We start from the raw sequence: 16,327 nt of genomic DNA, 5'->3' as shown, positions 1-16,327 counted from the left end.
ATCGTGGTTTAACGGGATTAACGATCAGATCTTAGATAATTGCAGTTATCTTTTAGCATTTTGAGCCCGAAAAGGGACAGGGGGACAGAGTCCATTATCCAGATCATTTCCTTATCAATGCCTGTTAAACATGATAAGACAAGGGGTCTAACGTTAACATAAGTTCGTGATTCAACCAATTTGTTGGCGATAGAGAAGGCAGGAGTGTGCCAGGAAAACCCAACGCTGGATGCCTCGGATAAAACAACAGTTCTGCGGAACACCGCAAAGGAAGTTCATTCAAGTGTTTATATTGCATTTAAGTATATCATTATTGTCAAAAACATTACCCTTAACAATCACAATGAGAGAAACATTTGGTCGACAGGGCTTGCTCACTGTTACGGAGTTGCAGTCAGCGAGTTCAGTCTATCGTTTCAATTGCAAACTATTAACCTGTAGTTCCTGCATTTGCCGTTCCAATCTCATTCTCTCCATTGATTCGCCTTCAAGCATTTCACTGGCATGGCTGGCGGTTTCTCTTTCGTCGGCAAGAGCCGCTGATAGTTCGGTTACCTGTGGAAAATTCCAAACGTTATCAAATGCAGTGTACAAACAGCTAGGCTCAGTACAAAACTACGCTTACAGACCCTCATAATCTCGTCGATAATTCTACACCTTCAATAACATCTCCTCGAATCCCGGAGTGAAAACAACTTGTGCTAATTGAACTAAAACGAAGACGATTTATTCGACGCAGACTAATTTTCCTCCCCGCATGGAGTATTTCAAGAATGCCAACAACGAATGCACTATATGTAAATGTTATTCCTAAGTACTGTGGAAATGAAACACAACACTGACCGAGACCAAAAGTCAAATACAACCAAATGTGTCACATGTAAAGATCCAGATGATAGTTTTCAGTTGCAAGCTGGAGATAGCAATTCTCCTTACCAATTGTCTTTCATTTCTTTAGAAGTTAGTTTAGAGAAATTAGTAGTATATCAACTCGATATCCTTTGGTTAATGATTTTTTTTTTCACGAGTCATCCAGGATCTGTTTGACAGTGTAACAATATTGTGTAGAGAAGTGAGACCTTGACTAATTTGGGAATTAATTACCTGATTAAAAATCGATTAATTTAAAGATATGACCAATTTTACAAGCCCCTCTTTGAAAGGAGTTTTGTCACGATGTAGACAAGAAATGTTTTAGGATGAAACAGGACCGTCTTCAAATAGAAGAAAACCTTAAAGAAATAGTTCAATTCGGTAGAAAAACATTTAGGAGGAAAGAATAAAGTGGAAAGATGAGGATGCGTGGTAAAGATTTGAGAAGTTTGAGACTGATTGCAAAAGAAGAAACTGAATAATTTCAGTTGCTTCATTCTTGACATCGCTTCATTAAGACAAATGACACTGATGAAACATTCCCTGCATATCACGTAAGGTAACGTCCTATTTTTTTAATTTTTTTGGAAGAAAATTGATATGCACTCTTCAATCAAGCTGTGTAGGTCTAGAGAGGTAGGTTTCAGTTAATCCATTATCCTCGAAGACAAATGTTTGACAGAACAACAGTTTGTAGATGAAAAATATTCAAATTCGTTTCAATAGCAATTCATTTGAAGATGGAAAAAACAGTGATTTTATTTAGACGATTTAAAACGTCGTTACTGAAAGGAAATAATAACATTGCTGTCAAATTTTCTTACACAAAAATTGAAGGATTTTGTTACTTTTTAAAACATGAAGATAACAAGGATGGGAACTAGCCTGCCTTCAATTTGTTTTTTCTTTAACGAAAATGCATTAACAGAAGTAAACATCTGAGAAACATGTCATGTGATAAGTTTCAAAAAGCTGAAATGTTAAACCATTTATTATCCTTTCTAGGAGAAAGTTTGTTGGAAAAATATCCGAATCAAGAACAAATGAAAATCTAATTTCTCTTTCAGCTACAATTGCAATGTCAACCAGGCAGGTGGTGAGAATAAGGAAACTCATACACCAGGGCTACTGTCTTGATCTACCACGAAATTCTCATAACTGGATGACAAGCATTGAGTGTCAGTGAGCAAGGAGAATTAATATTTCTATAAAGGCTATAAAGAGGTCACTTAAAATTAAATCAGGATTTGTTGTGAGCATGCGATCACAGTAATGTTGTCACTATTGATCCCAGACGTCTGTTGAAATGGCTTTTTTTCAGGCCGTTGCACGTACCGTTGGTTGCAGCCGCGGATTGAAAAAAGTGATCACGTGATGACAAACATCTCTTGGCTACAGTTTGCAGCACCGCTGTAGCAAATTCCTCAAAAGTATCAAGTTCGAGGCAAATCTTACCCCTGCAATGGATTTTCCATCGTTCGCACTCTTCTCTGTAACATATCTTGATTTGTATCTTCAGTTGCTACAAAGTGCGAAACGTAACAAACTTGCAAACAAACTGTGAAGCACCTTCCCCGACGGCAGGAGATTCACTCATCACACGATCATAAAATTCGTGATAACGTGATCAATTTTTGGTATCCGTGAATGAAACCAGTGGTGCGTGCAACGGCCTGAAATAAAAGCCATTTCAACAGACGTCTGGGATCAATAGTACAAGGTTTCAAGCAGACCACACAGGAACAAATAAACAAGCACTGAAAGACAAACTTCTTAAGTTGACTGTAAAACACTGTTCATGATTGTACTGGGAACTGACACAGCGGCAAGAAGGCAATTATCACTGAAACATTCTCGTGACGAGAAAACCGCGGCTCAGACAATAAAATATTGAGCTTGATAAATTGAAATATTCAATATCCCTTAAGACAATGTAGTCAAATATTCCTTTTACAAATATTAAAAAACTCTACATTCCTAACTAGTTATTTCGTTTCGACTCATACAAGTAGTTATAGTTTTCAACGTATAGTTGTAAAGTTTTCATCTGTGTAAATAAATTTTGTATTTTTAACCTGATGTTACAAGAGAGTTTAAGTATAACGTCTACGGCAGACGGCAAAGATTACCTCTGATTTTTTATTCTTTTCCTGTAATCCTTAAATAAATCACACAAAAATAGAAAAATGTCTTCTACTATTCACCGCAAATACAAATATTTTCACTCTACTGTACAGACAGCTGAAGACAGACGGCAAGAGTTTCATTTTTGTCGTTTGCCGTTTGAAGTAACGTCAAGCTCTACAGGGCCCCTATGGATACCAGCCTTTGAGCTGAACGGACTACCCTGTTTAAATAATATTTTACTTTACTTTACTTTACATATATAAGGTAATTCTCAGATACGATGGTCAATTTGCTTAAATTTATACCGGGTTGTAGGTTCTTTCGGGGTTCTACACTGTACTGTATGGATGTATAACTCGTCATATGTACCTTTTGTTGAAGTTTCTCGTTCGCTTCCTCTAATTCTTTCTTTTCTCGTTCTAGTCTTGCTAATTTTAATTTCAAAGTGTCGACCTCTCCCTAGAAAAGAAAAAAAATCAATTAAATGGCATCATGTTGCCTTCAACGAAAGTCATATTAGCGAGCGAGCGACAGCAGAATGGTCTTCAAGTGACTATGGTAAAAACAAAACCAGAGTTACACAGTTAGCCAATCATAACAACATAAATGACGCAATGAACCAATCAAAACTCGACCAAAAAAACACACGCGCACGCAATCCATGCCAAGCGCGGGAAAGGCATAGAATTGGTGACTCAGAGGGCGGGAAATGCATGCAATTGGTGTGCCATGGCCATTTTACATCTTGTATCTTTGGCCTCGTCCACACTACGCCGGAGAAATTTGAAAGCGCAGCTTTATTTCTACAGTTAGGCCTACTGTCCATAAAAATCTGTCACGAAAACGGAGCTTCTTGAAAACGCTCTTCAAGCCGAATGAATTTGAAAACGCCCGCTTTGCGTTTTCGTGTGAATGGAAGACATTCTGAAAACCAGCTTTTCGAAACCGATAGCGTCACGATAATCATGGAATTTCCCTGACCGAGTTTTCCTCAAACACAAATCCAAAATGACCGGTTAAGGTTGCGCTTTAAAATTCCTCCGGCGTAGCGTGGACGGAAAACATTTGAAGCGTTTTCATGTTAACATCATCCTTACCGACTTGCTCTTGAGTTCTTCCTCGGTTCGATGAACATCTAACAACGGAAGAACCTGCCCCAGATCATACAAAAAAAAAAAAAACAGGTTATGGGGACAAACGGGTGTTTAGAGAAATAACTTGTTTTTGCGCAAATAAACCAGCAACCAAGTGACCTCGTAACTAAAGCCAAGTCAGTGAATTACTACTTTCAACTAAAAGAATTGGAAAGAATAAATGACCTGCAAAGAAAATCAGATTATTGCAAGGGAGACTTTTGAAATAACTTCACCTATCTGATACCTTGGTATATAATCTCCACCAGGGCCAGTTGTTAACTGCCAGGAAAAACCTGATGTTCTTTTGAATGCAACGGATAGCTGTACACTGAACCTAAGGGCAAACAAAAACAGTGTGAAGTGTTGTTATTACTTTAAACGATGTAACCACTGGGAGCACGCAAAGAAGGAAACCACCACCAAAAAGCGCGGGAAAACGTCCAACCATCGGCAAGAGCGGGAAACATGTAACCGTCTCTAAGGGCGGGAAAATACCTAGCCAGTTGCAAGCGCCGGAAAACCTGTAACATATGCCAAGCGCGGGTAAATACCTAAAACTGACGAAAGCGCGGGAAAACCTATAACCAATGGAAAGCAAGGAAAGAGTTGAGAAAAACAGTCTCCTTCCAACTGGCTAAGTTTGCGCACGTGCACGAGTTTTGGGAACCAAATATTGAGCTACATCGTGTCCAATGTGTCCAATCTATGCTGAACGTGGGATTCAGTACAAATGGAAGCTTACCTGTAGTTTTTTATAGTTTCTTCTCGCTAAGAATCCCCGACAGAAAGCCTGTAGTTCTACTATAGTGCCAGTTGTCTTCTCGTCTCTGGCGTCCTCCAACTGAGCGAGAGTTCCAGCACGGAAGAAGATCTGATAAAAAAAATACAAACCACAGTTACCTTAGCTCGAGGAATAAAAAATACATTGCTTTAAAGAGAGAAAATTCTGGGGACATTATCATGTGTTTTCAACACGACTCCGCTAACCTCAAAAACATAAGTATTACAGCAACAATGATAAGATTACTTGAAGCGACCGTTAGGACATAAGGAAGACACCTTTTTTCAGCAAAAACCAACCAGATGAAAGCAAAAGATGTCTACCTTCGAACGTTTGTAAAACCTACACCAAAATTATAACAAACGTAGAAATACATGGTGGAGGAATCAAAACACAAAACGAAAACAGGTGAATCTTGCTAAGCGCGGGAAAACGAACGCATGGCGTCAAGTCATCTTGTTACTGATTGGTTGCAAAACCCACCCGTTCACTCTGATTGGTTAGGTTGTGTTATCTCATAAAAATTGTTTACTAAGATAGGACGTCGACAAAGAGGTAACAGCAATCCAAAATCTACATGAATGGCTAAAAAATGGGAAAGACTGAGACGGACTTGGATTCATTCTGCTAAATTCAGTGCTAAATTGACAACAAAGTTTCGAGGGACGGGCCTACGTTCTCTAAGCCTGCCTTCTATAGAAAGAGAGGCGAACAGCTGAAGGCCAAAGAGAAATCAGAATTTGAGCTCTGCTGAATACGTGAACAGATAATCCCTTTATTACTTCAAGAATCTGAAAAAAGTCTTTTCGTTTGAACACCAGAGTCTCGATCCTTGCCGACTCTTCTGACAACACACCATTGGTTTGTTTGTTTGTTTTTAAATTGACCTTCTCATACTAAAGCCCGCATTGACAATCAAGCACTCTAGCAACTAATCCTGATTGTCTGCATCTTCGACAGAGCAAAACGGGCTAGACTTGAAGTTACACCGTGACAAAGAATATTTAGTACAGAGAAGGCATTCACAAGAGGCGTATATAAGAGGCCTTCGGTGCACACAAAGTTCAGTAACGGCGTAGCTCGCTTCATCGAACACATTGGAGAGATAAAGCCCAAAAGACTCTTCATAACACGGAGAGCTTAGCATCCTCGCGGCTATGTGCTTTAATATAATCATTGTCGAGACGAAGGATTTGCGATAAACCAAAGACAATGGTCTTTCATCTTGATCAGAAGTCGACGACAGAAATTCGTACGCAGTTCACTCGACATTTATCCACTACACCACAAGACATCAAATAAATTGTAATTTAACGATTAAGTTGACTTGAATTAATCGATTGATCAATAAATAAGTTCTCTTTTGTTGCGTGAACAGTCAAGGACACTGTCAAACAAGTGTTGATGTCTAAGAAGATGGCCGGTTTAATTCTTAGCTGACTCAAATAAAGCCAACTTCTGCAAGAATGAGATTTTAAGCAGCCAATTCATTTCACACATCGCTTGTGGACCGACACAAGTTTGATTAACTTTGTAAACAAACCGATTGAACATGGCCGCGAAATCATCGCAAACACATGAAATGACGGCTCGCAGAAATAGACAAAAAAGACGAGAAGGCAATAAAAGACTAAAAATGTCCATTCCGAGCGAAAGGTTTGGAAACGATCGACAAAACGAGGCCAGAACGAATGAAAATTAAGTAAATAATGGTAGGCTTGAAACTCCAATCAAGCAACTTATGTCAACAAATTCAACAGTACGTAAATAATTACAAATGACCACAAACCTTTGTTACCTTCAATGTCCAAATTTTCAGTAAAAAAGCGATTAAACAGGCACGAGCCCAAACGGCACGAACTGTCTTTCAAAACAGGTCGATCGTCAAATGCGTTTATAATCTCACTGTCGGCAGAAACTCTTTGCTCACAGAAAAATAACAATCTAATCTTGACTTAACGCATTGTAAACAACAAAAGCGTCGTACAAAGAAAAGGATTAAGCCAAGCCATAAGAATAAAACTCTGCTGGAGCCCGTCCTGTTATTGCAATGTTACAGGCTGGAAAACAGGTGATTTCATGCTGATACGCATAATACGAACAGTTCAAAATAATATCAATTTGTAACGGCTTCGAAATTTTATCTGCCGGGCGCGGCTTTCCACGATTTTAAACAACCGTACCCTTGAACAATAACTTTTTAACACGGTGACAATTACGTCAGCTTTGTTTTTTATGCTCTGCGGGGCTTTTCAGGGGGTCTCGCATCAGTACTTTTTTAGGATGGTACAATGCTCGCAGAAGTTTTTGTTTTCAGTTCTACCCGCCCCAGTTGGTTAACGGTTCGTCTCTAACACTTTTCCTAAATTCTGTGCACTTCGATGGGTTCCTTCAAAAGCCATTTAAGTACTTCAGGTTAAAAGGGAGGGGAGGGAGAGGGAGAAACAGGGGTGCACGGAAGGGGTGGTAAGAGCGATGAAACAAAAAAAAAAAGATAAGGAATGATGGTAATTATTTAAACCTTGAATGTTTAACATATCTGAACATAGGTATGTGTGTGGCCTAGCTCACACTTGTCACCTGTAGCTCAGTGGTAAAGATCTCATAGTTTCAGCCCCTGTTGAGAGAGCGCACACACAATTCTTTTTCCGAGATGCTTGGCTCATAACTGAGCCATTACCAACACATTTCTCGAGATACACTTTGTTGTTAAAAGCAAACTCCCCCCTCCTAAACAAACGCATCTTTAGATTTTGTCTTACCTGGCTCAGACCAAGACGATAACTTCTTTTATCGAGTTCAAGGTGGTCCAACAGTGTCTCCACCGCCTGAGAACAAAAAGACATTTTAAACAATTGGTCACCAACAACCGAGCCAACATTGCTGCTCACTGAAGGCATTTTGTAAACAATACAATATAAAGCAAGGATTGAACATCACACCATGTAGGTCGTCTTATCTCCCGGAGGGGAGGTACTTCCCTATATGGGTTATATAGCTATGTGCAGCTCCAAAGCGTATATGGTATTTTAGCCGTTTTGGTCATAAAGAGGGTATCAATTTTGGCCATTTCGGCCTCAAATACGGCGAGTTTTTTGCACTCTAGTCTTGAATTGGATATAATTTCTTAAAAGAAGCTACTTTTTCATCATCATCAATAAGACCATCAACAAAAGGCCTTCAAAATGCCCTTAACATCGGTCTGAACTAGGGTACTAATTATAACGCAGGTCTGAAACAGGGTATTGATGTAAGGGTCAGGTCATAAATAGAATATTGAATTTTTGGTCAAGCCAGAAATAGGGTAGAAAATCGCATATTTTGATCTTAGATAGGACAAGGGTTTTGAGAAGCGGGCCGCACACCCCCACCCAATTTTTCGAGGAGTACCCCCGGGCTTATCATAAACTGGAGTACACTTCACACAAGCATTGTCGACCTTCCAGTGAATTCAACACCCCCTACCCCCATTCTTTCTCAAAGAAAACATTTCAGCAATGCAAGGAGCAAGAGCTTGGATGTCAGGAGGTAGAGATGATCTGGCTGTAAAACTAAAGCCGATTATTTGATTTCAATTTCAAGGATCTGTCAATAGTCCACGCTAGTGCGGTTGTGGACAAATAAATATTTGTAACAACAATCCAATATATCGTCTGAAAAAAGAACACTTGACAATTATGGAAACTAGGCAGCAATACTTGAATAAATTTCTTAACGTAGTAAACCGTGAAATGTTTTGTTAAATTTTATTGTAAACAGGCTAAAAAACCAAGATTTTACACTTGTACACTCGAGGAACTTAATTTTAAATGGACAATGCACTTGATCTCATAAAACAAACAAACACAAAAAATTTCAACTTACTTTCTTCTCGTCCAAGACAGGGCCGGTGTTCCTGAACTGACTAGCAGCGAGGATATCAAACCTACGCCTGAACTCGCCAAATGGCATATGCTCAGGAAAGCCTATGGAACAACAACATGGACCATCAAACAAGAAGCAACATCGACCTATTTGATGAATTGCAATGTGGTAAAGAACAATATATGCCGTCAACCGCAACACACTACCGGTAAAAGGCAACTTCTAGCAGAGACAAATGTTAAAGTTACTGACTAAATACCGTATTCGAACTTTAAAACGCTAGATTTCAGGACGAAGGCTTCCCTGAAAACAACTTCAGTGCTAGAAGGCATCTTGACGATAGCGCAGAAGAGGTGTTGTTTCGTGCAGACGTTGAATAAAAATAATATTTCTGGACAAAATGACCGAGCTTCCGACCGGCTATGAAAAGCATCCAAGGTCCTCAAAAGGCTCTGCGGTTTCCGTCACAGACGAATAGCTATGAATACTTGATTCGGGTGCAAACAACCTTGAAATCATCGCAAATTGTCAAAACATACTCTGAAATCAATTCGTTTTGCAATAAATTGGCAACAACGTAAACAGCGTAGATCTACAAACTTGCAAAAAAAAAACCTCCTAGTCGACACTGCACACCGTAAAGCTGTACGAGAAAGGCTCAAATTCCTCCACATAACATAAAAGGACAGCAAATGAACAAACATGACCCCGATTTTCGTTTCTTCATCTCCTCTAATCGGGTTAAGCTTCGAAAAAACTAAAAAATGAGCGAACTTTTAAAATCTAGAGGCACTATTATTTAAGTTCACATGTTTGACACCGAAATTATAAATTTGCATTTTAAACTAACCTTTAATTATATTTAGCACTGCATTGTTTTATTGAACATTGTCGTGTTCTAAACTATGTTAACATAACAGAAATGGTGAAATCAATTCTAAGGGTGCTATCAAAGAATACGAAACTCGTCGTAAATCACGCAGTTGTGTTCAACTTCTTCTATTTCGCATTCTTGAGTTACTGATTCTCCTAACTACACGCTATAAATTTCCTTCAATGTTTGTTCTAAGAATTGGGCGACACATCAAAACAATGTCACTGTATTTTCGCTATTTTCGACACTTGCAGGTCTGACAATGCAATGACGCTCTAGGGAGAAATTATATTTTCGTCACCCCAGAAAATAAAAGAGAAAATCAAATGGTTGAACCTGTAAATCTACTTACAAAAGATGACAAAGAATCGGCGTGACTTACATCACAAAAGAAAAGATATCGCTTCCCCTTTGAATTCGAGCTTTGTTCCTCGCACCCCTGGCTCGCACCGCTCAGTTGACCTACCGCGACCGAGTTTTGGACACGTTATGCACCGGCTTAAGCGAAGAGGAGTGAGCGACACGAGTTTCTGAAGCAGTAACCTCGTTCGTTGTCCGTCGAGTCCGCCTTTCCGTTGTACGTGCACGGGCTCATCCGCAAGAGACAAGTCAGCGCTTGAGTGCGTGGGCGACTATTTTTAGCGCATACAAACGGAACTTATCTCTAACTACTGTTTTTGGCTCGAAATTCGCTAAAAGCAGAAGTTTTAACATTTTAACACGACCGCTGCTGTTTCTACAAGAGTTACAACCATGACAAAAGAGTAAAATACTCAAAAAATAGAACACCGAAACGTCACCTGCAGTTTAAAGAGCTGAAGCGTCCGTGTTAACCAATTTAAAATATTATTGATGCTCATGTCACTTACAAATGCCGGCTTCTTTCATATGGCAAGGAAATTAGAAATCCGCACCGAGATTGAACAATATTCTGTGCACGGCCCACTTCAAGAATTTGTTTTCAAGACATGGAGAAACACGACTCTTAGAGAGATTTATAAGGCATATAACAAGTTAAGGGAATATCCGTTATATACACAAGTTTTTCAAACGTTCTAATTGTCCAGACCATTCGGTCCGTTATCTCTTTGAGGTTTCATGCAACCTTAATTGCTATTATAGGTTGGTAGCGGAAGGATCCAGGAAATCGTGCGCATTTTTGGATTATTCTTAAAGGGAAAATGAAGATATTACGAAGGTTGAGAGTTTTAGTTTATCAGATGAACACAAAAATGACCATTAAAATGCTCTTGTTGTGGGGGTAGTCTATTTAAAAATATCCGTCGTCCTTCCTCCCTTACAAATGGAAATTCTGACTAATAATTAAAATCTCCGCACTTCAGTAATCGCTGGTGATCACGTAGAAACTACCACTCCCAATCCATCTTTAACGCCTGAATACCGCTTTAGATGAACTCAGATAAGCTGGATCATTAATCATTCGCCCTGTACGACACATTAAAAGGCGCTCTACGGAAAACAATTGAAACAAGCAGACGGAATCTTCCGCAGTGGTTCGAGCGCAAACCGGTTCATCGAATGCAAGTAATTCCCTGTTTCTATAAAAAGAGTGAACGGGCACGCCCGTTCCAAAAAGTTAGGCGAACATGGACCATCTTGTTCTGTTGAAATTTGCTTTTAGTGGGCCAACGGGTTAGGTAGAGAAGTTGCAGTGCGAAGCATCCACATTGTGAATGCTTTTAAGACCACATGACGTCTGTAACAGCATGTGTTTCCCGAAGTGCAGAGTTCCCTGACAACAGTTTCGAAAAACATTTGCATAAAACCCGTGAAGAAACAGTTAGAATGCGGTAACGCCCAAATAAAGGACTCCCCTTAAAAGAAACAGAAAACAACTCGGAAACGCCCGCTTCTTTGCCAGATCGTTTACTATTCTGGAGGATAACGGCTACAATACGAAGAGGTATTAATTCTAAGTGTCACAGTCAACCCACCTTGCCGGTGTATCCTGACAGCATCGAGCATTTCTGCGGACCTGAGTTGATGTCTGATCAGCGGTACATTCATTGACGACACCTCCTTCCCAGTCCTACTCACGGGCTCGCCATCAACGCTGTCAAACTGGCCAGCGGTTTCCACGGGGAGAATACAGCGCACGAAGTTGACCTTGGTCTTTCGAATGGCGTCCAAAATGGTGTCCTGAAATGAAACAAATACCCCGCGCTCACCGATCAGGCATTCTTTTAGCCCATAAAAGAATGTTTGATCGCACGTTTGATCGTTTATTTACACGTAAAATAAATGGCGGACGGGGAAGACAGGTGAAAAAGCTACACAGAACGGGTGTCAGTGCAAAAAATTGGGTAAGACTTTTAACAATCTTAATTCAAAACTATCCTGCAGTGATTTGAAGCTTAATTTGCGCGATAAAGAGGAGCTTATTGCATGCTGAGTATTAATGAGATGGTTTAAACATAAAGAAAGCTTTTCCGGCTTAGTGATAATCAAATTCTAATCGTTTTGGATTAAAATTTTTGTCAGACATTAGCATCATATTACGTGGACTCACCACTTGGTATATGAGCTGTAAGCAGTGTGAGTTCTTCTTGATCGCCGTGGGTGTGTTCAGCGTCTTTTTTAGGCTCCGGGACCGAGTGACGCCTTCGGCGGCCGAACGATGTCGTGAAAACATGTCTTTCAAGTAAGATCTAGAGAACAGAACAACGCACTTTTTAAAAACCTCGAGAAAATAATTCCTCTTTACAAATATCACTCAACCCTTCTGTGCAATTTGTTCTGGTCAATTTTCTGTTTTGTGCTTTTCTTTCTCTGTCTTAAGAAACTTATTTCCCAACTTCTCTGTAACTTTTGTTTATCAAGGTTAAACAATGAGAGCGAAACCTCTCTTATCGAAGCAATTACTAAGTAAGAGAAATCTCACACTTGGGTCAGCAAGTCACCTTGTTAAGTACCCGAAATGCTTACGATTCTTACTAACCAATCCGAAAAGTGTACGAGCACTCTCGAGTATACAACGAAAGCTACCTTGCCAGCTTATCGTCATGGTTTCTTAGCAACCTCGAACGAAAACTGAACGGAGGACGCAGAACTCGCTCGAAAAGGCTGGCAAAGAGTCTTTATCGATAGGCCATTTCGAAGCTACCTTGTGCATCTGTTTCAAGAGGAGGCCTCGTACAAAACCATTCATATGAAAATAAGTCGATTTGCACGAAAATGAACTTGTAGACGAAACACATTTTCGTCAGAATGGTTTCGCACGAGGACTCGTTTTGAAACAGAGGTACCAGCAACTCGGAAATGACCTATTCGAGCAAGGGATTCAAAGGTCTGCAGGCGCATTAATCTTTATAGAAATGGAGCATAACTTACTTTGAGGACTCTGCCAGTATTGGATGAGCCTGTTTAACAGTAGCATGCTCCCTGGCCACTTTCAGCCAGCCTCGTGCATTGTACAAGACAGGCAGGTTGCCTTGGCAATGGTTGATGTAAAACGTGTCTTTGAGAGGTCCCTGTCTCACCCATGTGTCCTCTGTTGGAATAAGGATATAAGGAACAATGTTAGCGCGCAAAAAAAACTTGGTATACAAGACACAGTTCACGTAAAACGGTAGAACACAAAAGAACGAGGAATACATGTACAATGAAAATAGGTTTGTGAGGCGGTGTTCTATTGTGACGTGTCCTGTGTCTTCTACACCAAGAAGGACGCCAGACTATCGAGCACTGCAGCATAGGGAGCTTTTCACTTTTTTACAGTTTAATTTATTACAATTTAATGATAAACATGTAGAAGAAAGAAAGAAAATGACAAAACCAATAATGAGAATAAAATAAAATTACAAAGAAGCCATAAGGATAGTCCGTTAAAGGTTGGAACCCCAAACAACACAAACCACCTCTATTAAGTATAAAATCTATCGAATATATTATACATCATCAAAGCCACAATGTCCTTAAAACATCTCTAACATCTAAAAGCATGCACATTCGGCGATATTCGAACCACTAACGGTAGTGAGTTCCACATATCAACTTCAACACTGGACAGTTGCCATATGAGCATATTCAATTATTCTAACAGCTGACTGTCATCCAAATCTAAAGAACAGTTTTAAAAAACTATATTTCTAGTTTACAAATTGCTTTTTCCTCGACGAAATTTACCGTACCGTAATCCAAATGACGGCATTCTTCAACAAGAAATGCTCGTTTTAGTGGTTATTTGCAGTCCGCAAATATCCTACTTCTTAATACAGCCATTCTGAGAAGAACCTGAAGTACTGTGGACCACACTTGATAACAACGAACGGGGATACTTACTTTCGTTACAGTGGTGCACATAAAGCCGAGCCAAAAAACTGCTGTCATTCGCTCCTGGAAAGATTGATTCCTCATCCAAGATCCACAGCAAGCCTTTCTGTTCACTCTTCAGGTCTAAAGTAGAACCTCGTGTCTAAACAAACACAGATGCACAAAGAGAAGTTACAGGGCCCGAGACAAACGTCACACCGGCACGTTGGGTTGAATTCAAGCGTGACATTAGGGTTTATCTCACTCACGCGAGAGTCACGCATGTCGTGACAAGGTAGGTTTTTGGTGTGTCCTAAATTCAATGCATAAGATACGGAATTTTCCAGTGAATTTTTAAAAGACCTGAACGTAGCGTGCTCGGTGGAGCGGATTAGCCTTTACGTGAGAGGCACAATGGTCTAATGCATGGTAAATACGCTGAACTCCGGATCGAGCGGTCCGGATTCGAGCCCTGACTTAGGACATTGTGTTGTGTTCTTGGGCAAAACACTTTACTCCCACGGTACCCTTCTCTACCCAGGTGTATAAATGGGTACTGGCGAATTTAATGCTGGGGGTAACACTGCGATGGACTAGCATCTTGTCTAGAGGGGAGTTCAAATGCTCCAAGTCGCTGGGTCACGCATTTTTTAGCAATTTTAGCACTAGCCAACTGGTCTTAGAATTAAACTGCAGAGAAACGCAAAAGAAACACAGAAAAACCAAAAAGGGGCATGGATGGGCAAAATTGGGAATGATTACTCTTTTGATTCGAATGCCAAGACTCAGTAAATTGTTGGCGACAGGATAACAACAGAACATGAGACGCTTTGAATGGCGATACATGTAGACACAGTACTGCATCTGATTAACATACCACACCCTGAGCAGCTCTATCGAACACGGACACGACAGGATCAGGAGAGGCTGCCACATTTTCAAAACTGCACTCTATGTTCTCCTGTGAAAATCAAACAAATTTGTCATCAGCGATCACCGATCATATTTACGTCCAATAGATATAGCCTTAGATCCCAAACGGGACAATGAAGATGAATGAATTCTACAGGTACATCTATTATATAATCTGCAAAGGGGTTTACTCATCACCGCAGATGTAAAAGAGAAAAACAATAAGAAATAAATGTAACTAAATCACTACTGAGATTAAAAAGTGATGAGACTGGCCCTAAACGCCTCAACACTCAGTTGGTCTATCACTCCAGCAGGAAGTGAGTTCCACTGGGGTATAGTTCTTGCATAAAAACCGAATTTGTGAGTGTTGCTCGTAGGGGTTAACTGTGTGAATTTCGTGGGATTGTACTGTCTAGTTATTCTCTGCTTGGGTTTAACATAGTCAGGAATCTGGAGGGCTATCTTCCCATTGACAGCTTTATACATCAAGGTGAGTCTGGCTCCCTTTCGACACTGTTCCAATGAGAGCGACTGTGGCTCGTTCAGGGGATGGGTCACAGACCCTGGTGTTCGATTATAACAACGTCTAACAAAACGAGCGGTTCGTCGTTGTACACCTTCGATGTCAACGATTTGCTTTTGCGTATGCGGATCCCACAAACTGCTCGCATATTCAAGATGGGGTCTACTAATGATTAAGTCTAAGTCAAAAAGGCAACTTGAGGGAACGATATCAGGCCTACATTGTTCTCCACAAAATTACGTTGGAATAGGAAATTATGATAAATCAAGGTTTAAATACATTGTATACAGACGTAACAAGATTGCACTTAGACGATAGCCTTTCTTTACTTTCCCTTAGCAAACTTTAAGGAGCTGTGAGACGGTTTGCACATCTTGAAAATTCTAGCCTAAATTTTTCAAGTTCGTCGTTTGTAATCCGTGTTAATCTTCTCCATCCTTAGCCATCCCTGTTCCTTTGTGGTTTATTATTATCTCTTTGGTGTTTTTCTATCTTAATAGGCTATTATTTTGTGGTTTCCTTCAATTTAAAGGTAATTTTGTACGTAACCAAAATAACTTAAAACACCGTGACTGAGCTCCTTTAAAGCATACTTACTAGGAACGCCGTTAAAATTCCATGGGTTACAGGTTACATGGGTTACAGGTCAACTCACTGAGAACACTAACAAACTTCTACAAACTGCACAAGCCAATTATTTGTACCTGAGAGTATCTTTCCATTTGTGCAGTGAACACTGTGTCATGGAAGAACTTTTGCAGTCTCTCATACTCATAATTGTGGCATAGGTCGTCAAACAGTGCTCCCTCAGACTTGCCAACCGATGCAGGATTTTGGAAGCCTGGAGGGTCCAACACGTGCATGGATGAGACAGTTCTTACATTACACTGAAGAGACCTACAAGACAAGAATAACTTTTAAGTCGATATCATGTGAAAATAACCCTCTAGGAAGATGGTACT

The 16,327-nt window shown here is 40.1% G+C and overlaps 2 protein-coding genes across 2 annotated transcripts in view; one reads left to right on the top strand and one right to left on the bottom strand.

Annotated features, from left to right (window-relative positions):
* Positions 1 to 16,327, top strand: part of LOC145464403 (18S rRNA (guanine-N(7))-methyltransferase-like) — a 127,743-nt gene that overhangs the window by 70,184 nt on the left and 41,232 nt on the right. The gene's annotated exons all lie outside the window — the stretch shown is intronic.
* Positions 1 to 16,327, bottom strand: part of LOC145464366 (unconventional myosin-XVIIIa-like) — a 41,521-nt gene that overhangs the window by 13,652 nt on the left and 11,542 nt on the right. Inside the window, exons 10-22 of the mRNA XM_081448227.1 lie at positions 16,070 to 16,262; positions 14,805 to 14,888; positions 13,958 to 14,090; positions 13,007 to 13,166; positions 12,186 to 12,324; positions 11,611 to 11,815; positions 8,782 to 8,882; positions 7,680 to 7,745; positions 4,879 to 5,007; positions 4,381 to 4,470; positions 4,098 to 4,151; positions 3,370 to 3,459; positions 436 to 555 (exon numbers count right to left, since the gene is read on the bottom strand). Coding sequence (XP_081304353.1) covers positions 436 to 555; positions 3,370 to 3,459; positions 4,098 to 4,151; positions 4,381 to 4,470; positions 4,879 to 5,007; positions 7,680 to 7,745; positions 8,782 to 8,882; positions 11,611 to 11,815; positions 12,186 to 12,324; positions 13,007 to 13,166; positions 13,958 to 14,090; positions 14,805 to 14,888; positions 16,070 to 16,262 — 1,564 coding nt within the window. The remainder of the gene's footprint in view (positions 1 to 435; positions 556 to 3,369; positions 3,460 to 4,097; positions 4,152 to 4,380; positions 4,471 to 4,878; positions 5,008 to 7,679; positions 7,746 to 8,781; positions 8,883 to 11,610; positions 11,816 to 12,185; positions 12,325 to 13,006; positions 13,167 to 13,957; positions 14,091 to 14,804; positions 14,889 to 16,069; positions 16,263 to 16,327) is intronic.

The sequence above is a fragment of the Orbicella franksi genome, chromosome 12 (assembly GCF_964199315.1).
Source record: "Orbicella franksi chromosome 12, jaOrbFran1.1, whole genome shotgun sequence".
Lineage (NCBI taxonomy): Eukaryota > Metazoa > Cnidaria > Anthozoa > Scleractinia > Merulinidae > Orbicella > Orbicella franksi.
Note: the sequence above shows the minus strand (reverse complement) of the source record. Positions and strands in the feature narration are given on the sequence as shown.